Source organism: Carcharodon carcharias, chromosome 3, assembly GCF_017639515.1.
Source record: "Carcharodon carcharias isolate sCarCar2 chromosome 3, sCarCar2.pri, whole genome shotgun sequence".
In the NCBI taxonomy this organism is placed as follows: domain Eukaryota; kingdom Metazoa; phylum Chordata; class Chondrichthyes; order Lamniformes; family Lamnidae; genus Carcharodon; species Carcharodon carcharias.
The window spans coordinates 182,539,565-182,561,360 of NC_054469.1; the positions used below are offsets into that span (position 1 = coordinate 182,539,565).

Here is a 21,796-nt window from a genome sequence, read left to right on the forward strand (position 1 = left end):
AGTCTTTGGTGTGGGACTTGGACCAATCACCTTCTGATTCATTGCTCTCACTAAAACGTCTAAAATTCTGACACGGATAGACAAACTGGATGCAGGGATGATATTTCCTCTGACTGGAGGTTCTAGAACAAGGGGTCACAGTCTCAGGATGCGGGTAGGCCATTTAGAACTGAGATGAGGAGAAACTTTCACTCAGAGGGTGGTGAACCTATGTAATTCTCTACCACAGAAGGCTGTGGTGGCCAAGTCACTGATTATATTTATGAAGGAAATAGATTTCTGTACTCTAAAGGCATCAAAGGATATGAGGAGAGAGCGAGAGTATGGCGTTGAGATAGAGAATCAGCCATGGTCATATTGAATGGCGGAGCAGGCTTGAAGGACTGAATGACCTACTCCTACTCCTATTTTCTATGTTTCTATGTTTTCTCTGCTTCAGAGATGGGAGTACCACCACTGAGCTACAGCAACACCCTGAGTTGAGGAGTGAGGGCTCACACATACACAATAGGCCAAAAAGCTTCCTTCTGTAATGTATATGTAATATTTTGAGTCATTTCCATCATTCATTCATTCAAGTATTTTGCAACCCCCAAAAAAATTTTGATTAGACGTCAATCCCAGGGTTCAATCAAAAACAACTTTCTCACCGCACATAGTGGCTCAGAATTTGAACCAAAAGAAACACAATCACCACTACTACCACTATGCATTTCTTACTATCTCCCCCCAACCCCATCACTTACCAACTTCCAGTGTTTCCACTGACTCACCACACAATGGCATTGATCCATGTGTAAAAAATAGCAAATGTTTGGCAGTAAACAGGAACTTGGTCTCTTGGCATTTTTTGTTATTCATGAGTCACTGGCAGTTTGACATTAGAACCATTCAATTTAAACCCGCTCTTGTATAAAGCAAACAATTTAAGAAATAATTACTCTGCATGAAAGAAGTAGCAGTTACTAGAATATTACCTCGTGAGCAGCAGAACATTAGTCAGAGACTCTGATGATATGACCACACCAATAGAAGATGTTTCCTGCTCACCCTGAGATACAAGTGAGACTGCCTAGATAACTCTGGAATGACCCAACTCTTTATTGATAAGTAGCCTGATAAGCTGCTATAAATCCTTTGGAAGAATTACAATTTTTATCTATTATGGGGCTGTTGTAGTGGGAAAACTTGCCACATTGTATAGGTGTTATTCAGACCCCTGAGTTGTCATGTTCCAAGATTGGCTATGATGGTATTTATGATTCTTGCAGTACGTTTTTAATTGATATAAGTTGAGTCTGGTTTTTTTTCCAGCCCAGTAAAATCTGGAAACTACCTGTAATGGCACATTGTTATTCTGATCGCATTTATCACTGGAAATATTTTTTTCACTGATATATTTCCATAAGTGGTAAATTCTGGTGCATATGCCACAGGTTTTTCTGACATACAAACCTGCGGTTGTGTTTTCTATTAAATTTGTTAGCAAGGCTGTTTATATGTCATGGTTATATCCTCTTCTTTTAAAAAAAAGTGCAGCTACTGAACCTAATAGGCAGGTATTCTAAATCTAGCACATGTGCTGAGTTGGTCCAGTGGATTACCAAGCATCCCATTCAGCTTAAAGAACTGGAGTTGAATCAAGTCCAAAATTTATTTTTCCTCATCTTAAAGGGTCTTTGACAAAAAAGTCAGAATAGTTTCAACCGAATTCCCACAAAATATAAATTCACATGCCAAAATTGTCCAAAAATTGGCATTCATTTGTCAAACTCACTTGGATGCCATCAGAAGAGCTGGTGCAGGAAGTTCAGTTATCACACCAGTATAGGATTCACGCATTTTGTGCAGACTAGACCAAGCTTCTCCCTGCAACAACCCAAGCAATTAGTTACCCATGAGTTAGACTCACGAATAATTGATGCTCATTTTAGATTCCCTAAATAGAAAAATATACCATCCTCAGCATTAACGCCTTTCAATTTAATAAAGTAAAAAAAATCACCAAAGAGGATAAACATAACAAAAAGTTCTGCGCACACTTTTATGCTATGCATCCTCCTGCTTCATTATCCTTAAAAATATGCCCTTTGCAATCCATCTTTCTTTTTTATACATTTACAGGATGTGGGCGTCACTAGCTAGGCCAGCATTTATTGCCCATCCCTAATTGCCTGTGAGATGGTGGTATTGAGCTGTCTTCTTGAACTACTGTAGTCCATGTGGTATTGGTACACCCACAGTGCTGTAAGAGAGGGAGTTCCAGGATTTTGACCCAGTGACAGTGAAGGAATGGTGATATATTTCCAAGTCAGGATGATGAGTGGCTTGGAGGGGAACTTGCAGGTGATGGTGTTCCCATGTATTTGCTGCCCTTGTCCTTCTAAATGGTAGCAGTCATGGATTTGGAAGGTGCTACTGAAGGAGGCTTGGTGAGTTCCTGCAGTGCACCTTGTAGATGGTACACACTGATGTCATCAGTGGTGGAGGGAGTGAATGTTTGTGGGAGGGGTGCCAATCAAGCAGGCTGCTTTGTCCTGGATGTCGTCAAGCTTCCTGAGTATAGTTGGAGCTGCATTCATCCAGGCAAATGGAGAGCATTCCATCACGCTCCTGACTTGTGCATTGAAGATTTTGGACTGCCTTTGGGGAGTCAGGAGATGAGTTACTTGGAGCAGGATTCCTAGCCCCTGACCTGCTCTTGTAGCCAAAGTATTTATATGGCTAATCCAGTTCAATTTCTGGTCAATGATAATCCCAGGCTGTTGATAGGGGATTCGGTAATGCCATTGAATGTCAAGGCAATGGTTAGATTCTCTCTTGTTGGAGATGGTTGTCGCCTGACACTTGTGTGGCGCGAATATTACTTGCCATTTGTCAGCCCAAGCCTGGTTATTATCCAGATCTTGCTGCATTTGGACATGGACTGCTTCAGCATCTGAGGAGCTGCAAATAGTGCTGAACATTGTGCAATCATCAGCGAACATCCCCCGTTTCTGACCTTATGACGGAAGGAAGATCATTGATGAAATAGCTGTAGATGGTTGGGCCAAGGACACTACCCTGAGGTACTTCTGCAGTGATGTCCTGGAACTGAGATGATTGACCTCCAACAGCCACAACCATCTTCCTTTTTGCTAGGTATGATTTCAGCCAGCAAAGAATTTCCTCCCTGATTCTCAACAACTCCTGTTTTGCTAGGGTTCCTTGTTGGCACACTTGATCGAGTGCTGCCTTGATGCCAAGGGCAGTTACTCTCACCTCACTTCTGGAGTTCAGCTCTTTCGTCCGTGTGTGAACCAAGGCTGTAATGACATCAGAAGCTGAGTGACCCTGGCAGAATCCAAACTGAGCATCATGCGCAGGTTATTGCTAAGCAAGTGCCACTTGTTAGCACTGTTGATGACTCCTTCCATCACTTCACTGATGATCGAGAGTCGACTAATGAGGCAGTAATTGGCCAGGTTGGATTTGTCCTGCTTTTTGTGCACAGGGCATACCTGGGCAATTTTCCACATTGCTGGATAGATGCCGGTGTTGTAGCTGTACTAATGCCAAGTTCTGGAACACAAACCTTCAGTACTATTGCTGGAATATTGTCATGGCCCACAGCTTTTGCAGTATCCAGTGTCTTCAGTCGTTTCGTGATATCACGTGGAGTGAATCAAATTGGCTGAAGACTGGCATCTGTGATGCTGGGGTCCTCCGGAGGAGGCCGAGTTGGATCATCCACTTGGCACTTCTGGCTGAAGATTGTTGCGATTGCTTCAGCCTTATCTTTTGCACTGCTGTGCTGGGTTCCTCCATCATTGAGGATGGGGTTATTTGTGGAGCCTCTTCCTTTAGTGAATTGTTTAATTGTTCACCACCATTCACAACTGGATGCACAAGACTGCAGAGTTTAGATCTGATCCATTGGTTGTGGAATCGCTTAGCTCTGTCTATCACTTGCTGCTTAAGCTGTTTGGCATGCAAGTAGTCCTGTGTAGCAGCTTCACCGTCTTGCTCTGTCTCAACTTCCCTGCCCCACCAACATCTGACACTGCAGCTTTCAGCACACTGGGTTCTGTTATGTACAACTCCCTCCCCCCCCCCCCCCCCCCCCCCCCATCAATTAAAAAATCTCTTGATTTTAATCTGTGCATACTTTTTTTTCCTCTACCCTGTCTTTTGGGCCATGCACCAATTGCCAGTGAGAGATTTTTCTCCGGCTTCTCACAGTCCTGGTGCACAAGACAAAGATTTGACTTGCTGTATCTCCTTTCCCACAGTAACACAATTGAGGTCAACAGAAAAATCAAACTCGCTTGTCTGCAGGAGCAGGCCCTGATACTTTAAGCATTTATTTCTTTGGCAGAAGTCAATGAACACATTATTATGTTGGAAGGGTTATTGTGTACCAGAGATTAGGCCAAGTACAGCAAGGATGAATGATGGGAAGTTGTGTTACAAATACGTAACTGGGTGATGTTTGGCTTAAAGAATGCTGCAGGGGGACTTGGAGATTTACAATTATGAGTGTCTTATTTAGTGTATCTGTTCTTCGTTCCTTCTGCAGCACCAGATTTGGCTACAAACTGATTAAGTAACACACAATACTCTCGATCGTACAATATAGTGTGGAAATATGCACATATACAGTAAATATGCTTTTATTTTTCTTGCAAATCAGTGCGATCACCTCATTTCTTCCTTGTGCTAATGTAAATAGCTGTAGAATAAGCAGACATATATCTCTGATCCTCTTTGATGCACAACACCTGAATTAATTTTGGGGTAAGTATGTGTGAATGTTGACAAAATTTAGTTACAAATCCTTTGTGTCCTGTATCATAAAGTTTCCCTGCAAACGAAAAAAAGAAGCAAAGAACCACAAGTGTTTTGTGTAATTTTATGTATCAAAAATCTTGTATTGTGCATCGGTTAACTTTTTCCAAATCTTTCTCTCCACATTTATAATGGAAACTGTCCTTGTAAATGTAAGATGTAGTTACACCTCTGCACACTCCCACCCCAGAACCCCCTCCAATTCCACCACTGGCTATAGGATGTATTACTGTGTTAGAAGTTTATATACACAAGTCTCCATTATAAATGTGAACATAGAAATTTATCATGGAAATATACAATAAGAACAGAATATATGACAGTATAAAGTGGATATTGAATTATGCCTGCATGCTCTGGTTCAATTATCTCTTGCCCTCTAATCCTGCTTCACCTGACTGTACTACGACTTCCCCTAGTTTTCTAGCGCCTCTGGAGGGAGAATGTGCCACGTTTTGCATAGGCAGTTTCCATTGTAAATGGGAACTTAGGAATTCATAATGCAAAATGTTGACAGGAAGTGTGCATGGGTGGAAGAATAATCTCTTATGCAATATAGTGTGTATATTACTTGTGGAGTTCCTATTGCATTGCACACAATGAATGAATATGTGCGCATCTAGATCTTGTTAAATATCCACATGTGTGCACTTCCTGCCTGCATTACCTGTCTTCCAGGTGCCATGTTTTTGTGACACTTCTGTGTCATCATCTTCCAATTATCAATTCTTATATTCATATTTATAATGGGTCTTGCCTCTATAGGCTAATCATCCTGTACATTTTTCAAATTCACTTAAAAGAGCTGATTGGACCAGTGCACTTATCACCAAACATTTCCAGGATAAGGGTCATAACATAGAAAATTTGCAGCACAGAAAGGAGGCCATTCATCCCATTGTGTCTGTGGTGACAAATTTAAAACTTTCCAGCCAAATCCCACTTTTCAACTATTGATCTGTAGCCCTATGCATATCCAAGTATTTTTTAAAAATGCGACGAGTGCTTCTGCCACTGCCATCATTTTAGCCAGTGAGTTCCAGAGTCCCACCACCCTCTGGGTGAAAACGTTCTTGATTCCCCTCTAATCCTTTTGCCAATTGCTTCACATCTATGCCCCTGGTTATCAACCTTTCTGCTAATGGAAATAGGTACTTCCCTTCAGCTGGATCCGGGCTCCTGAATTTTATGCCCCTCAATTAAACCTTCTCTTGTTCCAAAGAAAACAGCTCCTGCCTTTCCAATATTTTCTCAGAATTAAAATTCCCCATTCCTGGCAACATTCTTTTAAATCTCCTCTGTACTCTCTCTAGTTCAATCAATTCCTCCTTGCAATGTTGTGACCAGAACTGTGCAAAGTGCTCTAGCTTAACTAGTGTTTTATACACTTCTAGCATAATATCCCTTATGTTTTTTTTTGAAAAATATACTTTATTCATAAAATATCTGGAAGAACATTCCAAAACATTTCAAAATCACCATCACCATCACATGAGTACAATCAGATTTAACATGTATCACAAGGTGCATCAATACAATCAATGAATATCACAATCATTTCAATATGGTCAATGCAGACAATCAGACAATGGTATTGGAGTTATCAACATGCATCATATTGCACTCTGAGGTGCTCTCAACAGTTCCCAACCCCTTGATGCACTGTGGCAGAAAGGTCTTAGACAGCGACCTTTCCCCATTGCGCCTTTGCGGCTGCTGCCCCAAGCTTTAGTGCATCCCTCAGCAGGTAGTCCTGGACCTTGGAATGTGCCAGTCTGCAACACTCGGTCGGGGACAACTCTTTGCGCTAGAAGACCAACAAGTTTCAGGCAGACCAAAGAGCGTCTTTCACCAAGTTGATGATCCTCCAGCTGCAGTTGATGTTTGTCTCGGTGTGTGTCCCTGGGAACAGCTCGTAGAGCACAGAACTGCTCGGGATGAACCTCGACAGAAACCACTGCATCTCTCTCCAGACCTTCTTTGCAAAGGCACAATCCATCAGGTGGTGAACAACGGTCTCGTCCCCACCACAGCCACCTCAAGGGCAACGTGCAGAGGGGGTGAGACTCCTGGCGTGTTGAAAGGATCTGACGGGGAGGGCCTTTCTCACCACCAGCCAAGCTACATCTTGGTCCTTGTTGGAAAGTTCTGGCGATGAGGCATTCTGCCAAATGACTTTGACAGTCTGCTCAGTGAACCATTCCACAGGATCCACCCTCTCCTTTTCCCTCAGGGCCTCTAAGACGTTACGTGCCAACCACTGCCTGATGGACTTGTGGTCAAAGGTGTTCCTCTGCATAAGTTTTTCCACGAGGGACAGGTGGTATGGCACGGTCCAACTACTTGGAGTGTTCCGTGGCAGTGTGGCCAGACCTATCCTTCGCAACACTGGGGACAGGTAGAACCTCAGCACGTGGTGACACTTGGTGTTTGCGTACCGAGGATCTACACTCAGCTTGATGTAGCCGCACACAAAGGTGGCCATCAGTATGAGGGCAATGTTGGGTACGTTTTTTCCTCCTTTATCTAGAGGCTTGTACATTGCGTCCCTGCAGACACGATCCCTTTTCGACCTTCAGATAAAGCGAAAGATGGCTCGGGTGATCGCCATCGCGCAGGAGTCAGCAATGGCCAGACCTGCGCTACGTACATCAACAGCGAGAGTGCCTCACAACTGATGACCAGGTTCTTACCCGCAATGGAGAGGGAAAGTCGCTAAAATATGCCCAGTTTTCTTTTCACCATAGACACTCGCTCCTTCCAGTTTCTAACGCATGTTCCGGTCCCTCTGAACCATATCCTCAGCACCCTCAGGCCATCAGCCCTGATGGTGAAGGGGACAAAGGATCGGTCAGCCCAGTTCCCAAAGAACATGGCTTCACTCTTCCCACGATTTACCTTGGCTCCCGAGGCCAGTTCGAACTGGTCGCAGATGTGAATCAGTCTGCGCACCAACAGCGGATCCGAGCAGAAGACGGCGACATTGTCCATGGAGGCTTTGACCTGAGTGCCTCCACTGCCTGGGATTGTCACTCCTCTTATGTCCAGATCCTTCCTGATGGACTCAGCAAAGGGTTCTATGCAACACACAAACAGGAGAGGGGAGAGAGGGCAGCCCTGCCTGACTCCAGATTTAATAGAAAAGCTATCTCATTCCCGCCCATTGATTGAGACTGCGCTACTGATGTTAGTGTAGAGCAGTTGGATCCAATTGCAAATTCCGTCCCCAAACCCCATTTTGGAGAACATATCCACCATGTAGGTGTGCGATATTCTGTCAAAGGCCTTGTCCTGATCCAGGCTTATGAGGCAGGTGTCCACACCCCTGTCCTGCACATAGGCAATCTTATCCCTGAGCACCGCGAGGCGGACAGAGATCTTTCTGCCCGACACAGTGCAGGTCTGATCAGGATGGATCACCAATTCCAGAGCGGACTTGACCCAATTGGCAATGACCTTGGACAGAAGCTTATAGTCCACATTCAAAAGTGAAATGGGTCGCCAATTTCTAATTTCCTGCCTTTCCCCCTTGTGCTTGTAGACGAGGGTGATGATGCCTTTCCTCATAGATTCTGACAAGCTGCTGGCCACTTCTAGCAGGTCTGGGCCGATCCAGTCCCACAGAGCCGAATACAACTCCGCCGGCAAGCCGTCGCTTCCGGGAGTTTTACTCTTCTCGAAGGATTCAAGACCCTTAGTCAGTTCGTCAGGAGTTAGCGATTTGTCCAGGCTTTCCCATGTACTGTCGTCTAAGACCTCTGTGATAGAGCTCAGGAAGGACTGGGAGGCCGTGCTGTCTGTTGGCTTCAAGTCATACAATCTGGTATAAAAGGATTGGCTGATCCTCAAAATGTCAGACTGCGATGACTTTACTGAGCCATCGTCTTCCTTCAGGCTGCTGATCACAGAGCTCTCTCTGTGTACCTTTTGGAAGAAGAAACGTGAGCAAGTCTCATCCTGCTCCACGGAGCGGACTCTGGACCAGAAGATGATCTTGGAGGCCTCCAAGGCAAAGAGCGAGGGTTGCTGGCTCTTCACCTCTTGGAGTTCCTCCTTGACATCATCCCCCATCGACTGGAGCCAGAGCAGATTCTGCATGTTTTTCTGGAGTCAGGACATTTCCCTCTGTTCCTTTCTAGCTTTCTGGGCGCTTTTGAGGATGAAAAACCTCTTGATGTTTCCCTTGATCGCTTCCCACCAATGTCTTAGGGACTCAAAGAGGGTTTACACAGTTCTCCAACCTTTGTAGTCCCTCTTGAGCTGCTCAATGTTCTCTGGGGTCAGCAGTTGCACGTTTAGCTTTCATGCCCGCCTGCCCACCCTCTGGTCTTCCTGTAAGTGACAGTCAGCCAGTAGGAGGCAGTGGTCAGAGAAGAACACCGGCTTGAAGTCGGTGGATCTGATTGCGAACGCGCGGGACACAAACAGGAAGTCTATCCTGGAACGGATGGACCCGTCTGGCCGCAACCAGGTGTATCTACGCTGCACTCCGTCTGCAGGGTTGCTGAAGATGTCGTGCAGCTTGGCATCCTTAACTGTTTCCATCAGGGATCTGGACGTAGCGTCCAATCTGCTGTCGGCCATACCGGATCGTCCAGCCGCATTGATGATGCAGTTGAAGTCACTGCCCAGAATGACTGGCCTGGAGGTCACCAGCAGCAGTGGGAGCTGCTGAAAAACCTGGAGCCGCTTGCCCTTTTGTGCCGGGGCATACACGTTAATTAACGGAGTGGAGCATTCTTGTACATTACATCTGCTACGAGGAGGCACCAGCCCACCACCTCCTTAACCTCGGAGACAGTGAAGTTACTTCCCCGCAGCAGAATACCCAGGCCGGAGGAACGAGAGTCGTTTCCTCCTGACCAGATCGATGGCCCGTGGGACCACCATCGTAACCATTGCCTGGAGGAGCTGAGTTGCGGTATCGCGCACTCCTGCAGAAACAACAGGTCAGCTTTGACCTTGGCAAGGTAGTCCAAGGCTGCAACAAATCGCGTAATAGATTTAATGCTACGCATATTTATGGATACAACCTTTACACCCATTTTAAAGCATTTAGTCTCTTACCAAACCTAATGTCTCTGAGGGTTCCAGACCTTTGGTCTGCTCCTGCATACCCGTAGAGTTCACAAATTGCCTCACTTTGGATGGGCTGAGGATACTGTCCTGAACTGCCAAATTGACAGTGTTCTGCTCAGGTGGCATCTGGGGGTTTGTGCAGAGAACGGGATTTGAAATGTCCTCTGTTGGAGAAGACTCTCCGATCCTCTCCCCGTCTGGGGCATTGCTGCTCCCGGCTTCCCGGAGCTGGGGTGCACTGAGCGCTTCACTGCTCCCAGATTCCTGGGGCTGGAGTGTGCTGGCCTCTTTGTGGGCAAAGTTGGGGTGTGCTGGTCTCCTCATTGTCCAATGTTCTGGAGCTCGGGTGTCTCGTCCTCCAACTCCCTAGAGCTTTGCCACTTCTTCTGTAGATGCCGCCCTTTCCCTTCTTCGTCTGAAGAGCAGCTGCCCTTGTCATCCATGTCGGATGGGAGATGCCTCTTGCCACTTGTCTGGGAAGTAGCTTGGTCCCTTCTTAGCCCCTTCTTCCTTTTGGCTCTCTTCACCAGCTGCCACTCACCCTGCTGATTTTCAGCTGCTTCCTCCTCCATTGATTCGCTCTCCTGAGGAGTGGGAGGTTCAGGGGGCAGTGCTGTTGATTGGCTGTCTGCTGCCTCAATATTTTCCTCCATCTTGTCTCTCTCTGTGTCCTCCTTTGTCCCGTTGTTCTCACTGGGGTCCTTGGTGGTTGGAGTGTTGCAAGTGTCCTTGGTAGTAGTGACACGAAGCATTTCCTCTGCTTCCTCCCCATTGTCTTTGGCTGCCTGTGCATAAGTGAGGCAGTGTTTGGAGCAGGTCCTGTAGAGGTGGCCTGCCTCGCCACACAAGTTGCAGCACTTAGTCTGTTTGCAGTCCTTTGTCTGGTGCCCTTCCTGTTTGCAGTTCTTGCAGAGGGCGGCACTGCAGTTGGCCCCCACATGACCAGACTTGCCGCATGAGCGACAAAGTTTGGGCTGCCCAGTGTAGACAAGGTAGCCACGGATTCCCCTGATAGCAAAGCTGGAAGGAGGGTGGAGGATGGTCCCTTTACCATCGGTCTTGAGCGTGACCTTAACCTGGTGTTTGCATGTCCAAATCCCGAAAGCGTCTCTAATCTCGATGCAGCTCCCAACCTTGTCGACGTACCTGGCAAGGAAGCTGAACACGTCGGCAACAGGGACGTAGGGACATAAGGGTTGTAGAGATGCACAGTCACCACACGGTCCCATTGCAACGGCAGAGCAAAGAGCGGCTCCACCGTCAGAATCTTCATCTCCGGCTGGTCTCTCTTCTCCTCGAACATCTTCAGGAACTTGACGCAAGCTGCCGCACGCTTGAAAGTCACGTTGAAACAGCCAGCACTGGGGAAGTCTTGCAGGGAGTAGATCTCCTCTGCTGTCCCTTAATAAAGGAAAGTATCCTGTATGCTTCTTACCTGTTCCAGTGGATTTGGGGACTTGCACTCCAAGGTAGCTCTGCTCAATACATTTCTCAGTATCCTACTGTTTATTGTGTGTCCCCTTGGATTATTTGTCCTCCCCAAATGCATTTCCTCACAATTCTCTAGATTGAATTCTATTTTGCCACTTTTCTGCTCAGCACGACTAGTCCATTGATGACATTCTGCAGTTTACAGTTCTATTCCTCGTTATCAATCATAGCCATTTTTTTGTATCATTGCAAACCTCTTAATCATGCCCCCTACACGAAAGCCTAAATCATTGAGATATAACAGTTAACTTGAAGAATTGTTCTCTTTGAAGTGATGTGTTCCACAGGACGCAGTATCAGTGATGAACGATCCTTCACACCGTCATAACAGCCTTCCCCAAGTTGTACTGTTCCACTGGTTCAATTTGGCAATGTAGAAAATCTAGCTGATTGAGATTGCGTAGAGTGTGGTACTTATTAATACTGGTAGTTTCTACTGTGTAATACTTTGGGATGGGAAGTGGAATTGGGTCACTGCTAATACCATGGGGTGGTAACATTTGGAGGTTTATCCACTCCTTTAATCAGATCCTATACTGAGCCACAGTTATTGGGAGTTTGTTACATAGCAAAGGGAATAGTTGTAACTTTGTTATTCCTAATATTGCTTGCTGCCCATTTACACAGGGCAGTTGCAGTTCCATATACCCAAGCTCTGAGTTTTGCCCAAACCAGAGGCACTACAGAAAATTCACAAGAAAGATTTTGAGAAGAAGAATTATATAAAAATAAAGCGTAGAAGGCAAAAAAAAGGCCATAACCTGGCTGTGCTCAAAGTTCTTATTGTCCACAATAAATCTTCGTTAATCCACTGCAAACATAAAATTGGCACTAGGACCTTGATTTTCCCCATGGGATGCAACCTGGAAATTGAGCCAATTTTGTCATGGTGACGTTGTGTCTAATTTTCTACTCAGACTCATTGCTTAAACCCAAATGTAAAAAATCTCATGAATCAATGCAATCAATCAATGTTATCAATTGTAATCTATGATTGGGACATGGCCAATGTTCCAGGGACTAATTTAAGATTGCAGAATTAAGCTAATTTAAACTGGAAATTTGTTCAAATAATTGGTTGTTTCTTCAACTGCAGCAGTTGATTTCTGTTGATTGCTGATCGTAGGCCATATGCTCCAAGGGCAGATCAGGTGACTGAATTTCAACCTGTTGGACTAAATTCAAAGTAATTGTAATATTAATAAGAGAAGTAGACCTGAGTCAGGCTTCAGTGGACTGCTGGTTATTGTTGCTGCAGGTCATTAACAATGGGTTCATGTGATCATGGCTGCCATGTGCCTGAAATTCTGAGCACACACAAAGGAACAGAATCTGTGGAAACTGAACATACCGACCTGGGAGCATGACCAGCTTTGTGGACAAGGATTGCTTCAAAAGAATTGACTATTGAACCAACTACTATTTCTTGCATTTATTTATATCTTTTAACGTAACTAAATCTTTTAAATACACCAAGGTATCTGAAAGCATTATCAAATAAAATTTGACACTGAACCATATAGCCAATATTAAGGCAGATGACTAAAAGCTTGGTCAAAGCTTGATTTAGGAGTGTCATAAAGAAGGCAAGAGAGTGGAGAGTTCGAGGAGTTTAGGTGGGAATTCCAGAATTTGGAGCTTTAGCAGTTGAAGACATGGCCACCAGTGATTAAAATCAGGGAAGCTCAAGGTTGGGCTGAATGGCCTCCATCAGTGCTGTAACCCTTCTGTGATTCTAACTGAGTAGAGCAGGCCCAGAGATTGGCACTGATGCATTTCTTATTATCTGAAAAGAAAAAAAATTGCAGGCCTGTAGAGAAAAGGCAGGAGAGTGGTGCTAGGTGAGTTGCTCTTGTAGAGAGCCAGCACAGATACGATGGCCTGAATGGCCTTCTTCAGTGCTATAATCATTCTATGGGTCCAAAATTGAAGATCTGAGTTGTAAGACAGGAGGATATTATAGAGATAGGGAGAAATGAGGCCACGGAGGAATTTGAAACCAGTGATGAGAATTTTAAAATAGAGGCAGTGCTTCGCCAAGAGCCAAACTATAAGTCAGTGAGCAAAGGAATTATTAATGGAGGGTGGAAGACTGGAGAGTGAACAGGTCTGCACTTGAATAGTCGTCTCGAGGTAACAAAGTATGGGGGTGAGGGTTTCAGCAGCAGATGAGCTAAGGCAGGGGCAAACTTCGGCACTTTTACTCAGTTATAAATGGGCATTTACTCAATTATAAACTCTGCAATCGTTTGTGCTATTTCTGTCAATTCCACTCAGATTGCGCTAATATCTAAGCGGGAACTTTGCAGAAACTCCAATTCTATCTGTTGTACAAATTATAAAAAAAAGGAACGGCCGCTTATGGGTAGCAAGATGCTATTCTGCTGACTCTGGTAGAAGAGTAGAATTTCCTCCCAACAACACAAAATGCCATTTTAGTATTCAGAAATTGCTTTACATTTACCTATTTCTTTTGAGTCATTTCTCAGATCTATTCATTGTGATGTGCTGCTTAATCTTATTTTCAGTTTATTCTGATAAAGCCCACAGATATTGCATCTGTCCTGGATTAAGGGTGTTGTATCATGTAAGCACACAGCTGAAAAATGCAGAGTGATGCAAATGGCGGGAAATAAATATTTTTAATGATCTGGTAAAGTGAGCTGCATGTTATTTTATCTTTAGCTGTCAAGGGATTCATGACTTAAGTAGATCAACCATCTCCCTCTCATATGCTCATGCCTTGCCCCTGACACTCTACCCTGCCTCCTTCCCTGCCATCACGCTCCCCCCACCCACATGCCCTCTCCTCACCTCAAATTGCATCTCGGTCTGTTTCTCATGCAACAGTGATAAATTCTCCAGGTTTCTGCAACAACACCTTGCATTTCTGTGGTGCTTTTAACATAGTAAAACATGTAATTGTCAGACAAAATTTGATACTGAGTTACATAAGGAAATATTAGGCTGGTGACCAAACATTTCATCAAAGAGGCAAGTTTTAAGTAGAATCTTAAATGCCAACAGAGAACACAGTCACATTATTTAATATTGGGAAAGCAAATTGATACTCAACAAATTCTACCTGTTTTTCTCTGTAACAAGTATTTTGTTTTTCTATGTAATATCATAACATGGTGTTCAGAAACGTGATGGTGGTACAGGTGCACTCATGAAACCAAACCAATTTCATTTCTGAAGAGTGTATAATAATGCAGGATTTGTACAGTCTTCTGCTGGTTGTGGTACTAGATTAGAAAACCACGGGCCAAGAGTTCAGATCCCACTAAGACAAGTTTTGAAATTGAAATCAACCTGATCATTTCTGGGCTAGCATGAGAAAAGTAACTGTAAAAATGTTTGGATTGTTACAAACTCCCATTTACTGATTGCCTTCAGGAAAGGCAGCCTGTTACTCCTATTTGTAGGCTCTGGCCTACAAATGACTGCAGTCTTGCACTACCTTTTTTTATTTATTCATGGGATGTGGGCATAACTGGCTAGACCAGAATTTATTGCCCACCCCTAATTGTTCTTGAGCAGGTGATGAAGAGCCACCACCTTGAACTGCTGCAGTCCACATGATGTAGGTACACCCACAGTGCTATTAGGAAGGGAGTTCCAGAATTTTGACCCAGCAACAGTGAAGGAACGGTGATATGGTTCCAAGTCAGAATGCTGTGTGGCCTGGTGGGGCACTTCCAGGTGGTGGTGTTCCTATGCATATACTGTCCTTGTCCTTCTTGGTGGGAACGGTCGCAGGTTTGGAAGGTGATGTTGAAGGAACCTTGGTGAGTTGCTGCAATGCATCCCATAGATTGTGTACACTGCTGGCAGTGTGAGTGAATGTTCCAGGTGGTGGCTGGGGTGCCAATCAAGCGGGCTGCTTTGTCTTGGATTGTGTTGAGCTTGTTGAGTGCTGTTGGAGCTGCACTCACCCAGGCAAGTGGACACTCCTGACTCATGCCTTGTAGATGGTGGACAGGCTTTGGGGAGTCAGGAGGTGAGTTACTCGCCGCAGGATTCACAGCCTCTGTCCTGCTTTTGTAGCCCCAGTACTTATATGGCTGGTCCTGTTCAGCTACTGGTCAATGATAACCCCCAGGATGTTGATGGTGGGGGCTTCAGAGATGGTAATGCCATTGAATGTCAAAGGGAGATGGCTAGATTCTCTTGTTGGAGTTGGTCATTGCTTGGCATTTGTGTGGCGTGAATGTTACTTGCCGCTTATCAGCCCAAGCCTGGATATTGTCCAGGTCTTGCTGCTTTTGGACGTGGACTGCTTCAGTATCCGAGGAGTCATGAATGGCGCTAAACATTGTACAATCACCAGCAAGCATCACCACTTCTGATGTTATGATGGCGGAAAGGTCATTGATGAAGCAGCTGAAGATGGTTGGGCCAAGGACACTACCCTGAGGAACTGCTGCAGTGATGTCCTGGGATTGAGATGACCGACCTCCAACAACCTCCAATAGTAATGGGGAACCAGGAAATGGCAGAGGAGTTGAATAAACACTTTGCTTCAGTCTTCACGGTAGAAGGTACTAATAGCATTCCAAAAATACTAAATAATCAAGGGGCAAAAAGCAAGGAGGAAATAAATACAATAACTTTCACTAGAGAAAAATTACTAGAAAAACTAATGGGATTAAAGGCCATAAAGCCCCCTGGACCTGATGGGTTGCATCTTAGGATATTAAAGGAAGTAGCTACAGAGATAGTGGATGTACTGGTAGTAATCTTGCAAGAATCCTTAGATTCTGGAAAAGTCCCAGAGGATTGGAGAAAGGCCAATGTCGCACCCTTTTTTAAAAAGGGAGGGAGACAAAAAACAGGTAACTATAGGTCAGTTAGCTTAACATCTGTCATTGGGAAAATGTTAGAGTCTATTGTCTAGATGTAATAGTGGAGCATTTAGAATTACATAATCTAATCAAGCAGAGTCAGCATGGCTTCATGAAGGGGAAATCATGCCTGAAAAATTTATTAGAATTCTTTGAGGAGGTAACAAGCAAAATAGCTAAAAGGGAACCAGTAGATGTAATGTATTTGGATTTCCAAAAGGCATTCGATAATGTACCACACATAAGACTACTTAATAAGATAAGAGCCCATGGTGTTAGTGGGTAGCATATTAGCATGTATAGAGGATTGGCTAACTAATAGAAGACAAAGTTGGGATAAGGGGGGGCATTTTCAGGATGGCAACCTGTAACTAGTGGAGTACCACAGGGATCAGTGCTGGGGCATCAATTATTTACAATATATATTAATCACTTACGTGAGGGAAGTGAATGTACTATCACCAAGTTTGCGGATGACACAAAAATAGGTGGGAAAGCAAGTGGTGAGGATGATACTAAGAGTCTACCAAGGGATTTAGACAGGCTAAGTGAGTGGGCAAAAACTTGGCAGATGGAATATAGTGTGGGCAAATGTGAGGTTATACACTTTTGCAGGAAGAATAGAGGAGCTGAATATTATTTAAATGGAGAAAGGCTGCAGCACAGAGGGATTTGGGCGTCCTTGTGCATGAATCCCAAAAAGTTAATATACAAGTTCAACAGGTAATAAGGAAGGCAAATGGAATATTTATTTCAAAGAGAATGGAATATAAAAATTGGGAAGTCTTGCTAAAACAATACAAGGCATTGGTTAGATCACACCTAGAATACTGTGAGCAATTTTGCCCCCCTTATCTAAGGAAAGATATGCTGGCATTGGAGGCAGTCCAGAGAAGATTCTAGTTTGATCCTGGGTATGGAGGGATTTTCTTATGCGGAGAAGCTGAGTCAGCTGGGTCTGTACTCATTGGAGTTTTGAAAAATGAGAGGCAACCTTATTGAAACATATAAGATTCTTAGGGGCTTGACAGGGTAGATGCTGAGAGGTTGTTACCCCTTGTGGGAGAGTCTAGGACTACAGGGTATAATCTCAGAGTAAGGGGTCGCCCATTTAAAACAGAGATGAGGAGGAATTTCTTCTCAGGGTAGTGAATCTGTGGAATTCTTTACCACAGAGGGCTGTAGAAGCTCAGTCATTAAGCATATTCAAGGTGGAGATAGACAGATTTTGAATCAGTGAGGGAATCGAGGGTTATGGGGACAAGGCAAGAAAGTGGAGATGAGGATTATTAAATCAGCCACAATCTCATTGAATGGCTGAGCAGACTCAATGGGCCAAATGGCCTACTTCTGCCACTACATCTTATGGTCTTAACCACAGCCATCTTCCTTTATGGCGGGTATGACGCCAACCGTGGAGAGTTTCCCCCTGATTCCCAATGACTCCAATTTTGCTAGGGCTCCTTGATGCCACAATTGGTCAAATGCTGCCTTGATGTCAAGGGCAATCACACTCACCTATCCTCTTGAGTTCATCTCTTCTGTCCATGTTTGGACCAAGGCTGTTAAGAGGTGAGGAGCTGAGTGTGTGCCTGGCGGAATTACCTGGTTGGCTCTTAATGTCTCAAATGGCCTGGCCAGCTACCAATTGCTAAAGTTTAGTCATAAGTACGATGTGTCATGCAAGTTAATGTATGAAAATCATCCCAGTATGTTCAAAAGCAGATCTGAATTTCCTTTCATTAAACTAAGGGAAAGGAGGTTTGCTGCCTAGGGGTGCTGTCTATTATGCTAATTAACTTTACCTCAAAGCATGTAAACTCATTTACTATACTTTCATTTTTCTCTCTTACGATGCAAAAATTGAGTTTATCCAAAAATAATTTACAAATTCATTAACCTTTGATGAGAAGTATTTTTCTGGCTGCTTGTTCTCTTTTGATTTATAGGGTCATAAGGAAGATTAGTCAATGATCTGTTACTGCCCAACTGGTTGGAGCATCAAATTTGGTTTGATTTTATTGATCAATCAGTGCAACTTCTTAAGATCTAGGCACTGACATAAATTTGAAGCAAGACACTAAGACACCTGCATCAAAGAGATGATTTCATGGTCATCTCTGTTCTGTGTTAGCAGGGCCATCCAGCAATGTTGAAACATACGTTTGACTACTAGGATGTAGAATTGGTTGTTTTTCCCACTGACAGCATAAATTATTTCTGAAGAAGCAATGGTCTCAAAGCATAAGATTAGAACTATGTTGTATTAGCAAAGTAATATATGCAGCCTTTTAAATTTGAGGAAAGAAATGAGATAGATGCCATCTTTTCCCCAGCCCATATATTACTGTATGTTATGTATTTACCAATTATACTGAGCCTACTTGTCTATCACCCATTCTATTTTGTTGGGCATTACATGATTAATTATTTTTCCAACTGCTAATGTATTTTTGTGGTACAATTTTGTATAAGAAAGTTTAATACATCTTAATGTTCAGTTCTTCATGCCCAGCAATTATCTGCCACCTTTTATATCCCTGTCCCCTCTCTTGTTAGTTATACCATTTGGCTCTGATGATTGATGACCGCATACTATCTTGTAAATGATGAGTAAAAAGCCTTATTTCAATACCAGATGATTGAATCTCTTCCTTCTGTCGACTATTCATCCAACTGCTGTCTTGTTAAATTGTTTGTACTGCTGCATGGACTGCAGGTTTCAATGATAAACTGGTCAAGAAATGTCTTTCTTTCTGCCAATTCATATGAAGTAACATTCATTGGACTTGTGTCCAATGATACCTTGAGGTTTTTGATGTCTCAATGTTTTCTTGCACCCAACACATCTGTTGTTTGTACATTTTTTCATTTTTAAAATTTATTTTCAACATAAAATGTCATTACTGAAAGAGTTGATTTTTCAAACTAAGCCTAGTTACAGTTTTTGCTACTCTATTGTCATGCTCACGATGAGTTGAAGATATTGGATACTATGTAAAATTATACTTTGTGAAAGTGGCCACAAAACCTGTTAAGATGGCTGCAACTTAATATGTGACTATGGGCATTTAAACATAGGAAATTGGAGCAGGAGTAGACCATTCGGCCCCTCAAACCTGCTCCGCCATTCAATTAGATCATGGCTGATCTTCTACCTCTATGCCATTTTACTGCATTATCCCCGTATCTCTTGATGTTTTTACTATCTAGAAATCTGTTCATCTCTGCCTTGAACATACTCAATGACTGAGCTTCCACAGCCCTTTAGGGTAGAGAATTCCAAAGACTTACCAGCCTCTGAGTGAAGAAATTCCTCCTCATCTTAGACCTAAATGGCCTACCACTTACCGTGAGATTGTGTCCCCGGTTCTAGACCACATCCATGTTCACCCCCCGCCACAAGCCAAGGGAAAAATCCTTCCTGCATTTACCTTGTAAGAATTTTGTATGTTTCAATGAGATCACCACTCATTCTTCTAAACTCTAGAGAATACAGGCACAGTGTCCTCAATCTTTCCTCATAGAATAATCCTGCCAATTCCAGGAATCAGTCTGGTGAACCCTCGTTGCACTAAACTGTGGACAGTATTCAATTCTGTGGCCAATATTTAGTTAAACATGGATCTGAATAACAGTCCCTTCACAGCCACCTGTGAAGTTCAGATATCTCATTAAGGATGAACCAGTGTTTGAGAATACGAAATCTCTAGACTGTTGGTCTCTGAATGCCACATTGAATAAACTCAGGTTAGGGCAGAGATAAGAGTGAATGACCATTGTCAGCTGCCATTGTATCATGGTGGTTTGGAGCCTGCATTCATATGACTGAAACTAACTTACAAGGACTGTAGTTTAAAATATCCTGAATGAAGCAAATCCAGCAAAGAAACGTCTGAAACCCCAAAAAACATCTGAACCGTTACAGCTGAAAGTCTTCTAATGCAGCCACAGTACTGTACTGTTCCAGCTTCCAAGTCCACCTGAGAACAAATCTCCTGGCTATTTGTCTGCAAGAGGCTTTGTAGCTTCATGAGAATCCTTTGCTTCTAAAAGATCTTCAATCCAACTATTATCAACTCAATTAAGATGACATCAGGCCCATATGGACATAGAGACTGAGTTATAGTCCATTTTTATAATTACGGCTTTAACTTCATCTGTATCTAATCCTTGCATGAGTGATAGTATGAGTGAGACGAGTGATTGAGTTGTTGAGCTTCAAGCATCTGGGGCAAGTATGTAATAATAAATAACCTTTTTTAAAATCACCAAAAAGCCTGCTGCTGGAATTTATTTAAAATCACTGAGGACAAGGAAATACACTCACCTCACATACAAATGTCCTGATTATGGACTGGAAGACACCGCACGAATTCTGTCCGTAACATTATGGCTATGTGTCAGCAGCCTGACCAAACCCGTTTGTGACTGAATCCAGAAATTTAACTTCAATTTGAATTGCACAAAATTCCATCCTTCACCCACAATTGGAAGAACCTTTCTTCAGTTCTCCTCTCTTTATCTCCTTCCCTCTCCATTTTTCAGTTCACTTCTAAAACCTTTACCAAAACTAATCTTTCCAACTGAATTTTTGTCATCCTATCTTAGTCTTATTGCCTTGAATCTGAGCCCATTCTTCTATTTTAGCTCTTTTCCCACCTCTCCATAAAGTGCCTCAGGATGTTTTCCATATTGAAGGTGCTAAATAAATACAAGTTAGCTACAATATAATTTTGTAGATCATGTAAAACAAATTCATTGCTGACACTTGAAAACAGTATGAGGACTTCTCTCAAAACTCTGGATAAAAACCATGATTGGTGATTGTGGTATTTGCAGAACAACCAGCACCAAGTTTGAAGATGTAATCAAAGTTGCTGTTGAACAATGCTTAACAGTAAAAGTGATGTAGAAGTTTTGAACATGAACTTGTATCTTTACCAGGCGTGGAGTAATCCACAACAAGAAGCTCCAGGCGGATTTTTTAATCGTGCTAAGGAGTGCCTTAATTTACAATCACCTGCAGCACTTGTGGTTTGTGACCCTTTTGTATTACAAGCAAATAACATTCCAGTTGAGTCCATTTGTTTTCAGAGTAAATAGTTCTGGTGTAGCCATGTGCAGATCTATTTAGTTTAAGTTTTCCTTCACCTGGTCTTGTTTTTTATTTCTTTAGCTTAGAACTATCATTTCAATGAATGCTGCAGCTTTCAGAGCAGTGGGTGGAACCATTGATAGTGTATTTCCAGTGTACTTTTCTTCCAATAGTCAGAACTGATTTCACTTTAAAATTTCAGCATTGGCTTTGCAGCTATGAAGCTGACAAAGGTAATTGAGGGAGGGCTTAACATGGGGTAATCATTAAAGATCCTTACGGTGTAATTTACCACTCCAAACTTGTGTGCAAGTTTAATTTAAATCTTATTGAGGGAGGTGGGTCATTTTATTTCATATGCTCACTTACATTTTGATATCTAAAACTGTAACTAATTGTCATTTTTGCATTTTTATTGTATTTTTTTTGTCAACTACTAATAATGAATAGGCTT

General features: G+C 43.2%; 1 protein-coding gene across 11 annotated transcripts in view; it reads left to right on the forward strand.

The window, feature by feature from the left end:
• Positions 1-21,796, forward strand: part of atxn1a (ataxin 1a) — a 439,854-nt gene that overhangs the window by 415,873 nt on the left and 2,185 nt on the right. The window contains exon 7 of one of the 11 annotated variants that reach the window (XM_041183906.1): positions 21,192-21,371. The exons of the other annotated variants lie outside the window; for them this stretch is intronic. Within the exon in view, the coding sequence (XP_041039840.1) occupies positions 21,192-21,350 (159 nt within the window). The 3' untranslated portion in view covers positions 21,351-21,371. Of the gene's footprint in view, positions 1-21,191; positions 21,372-21,796 lie in introns of those variants that run through there. 11 annotated transcript variants of the gene reach the window in all.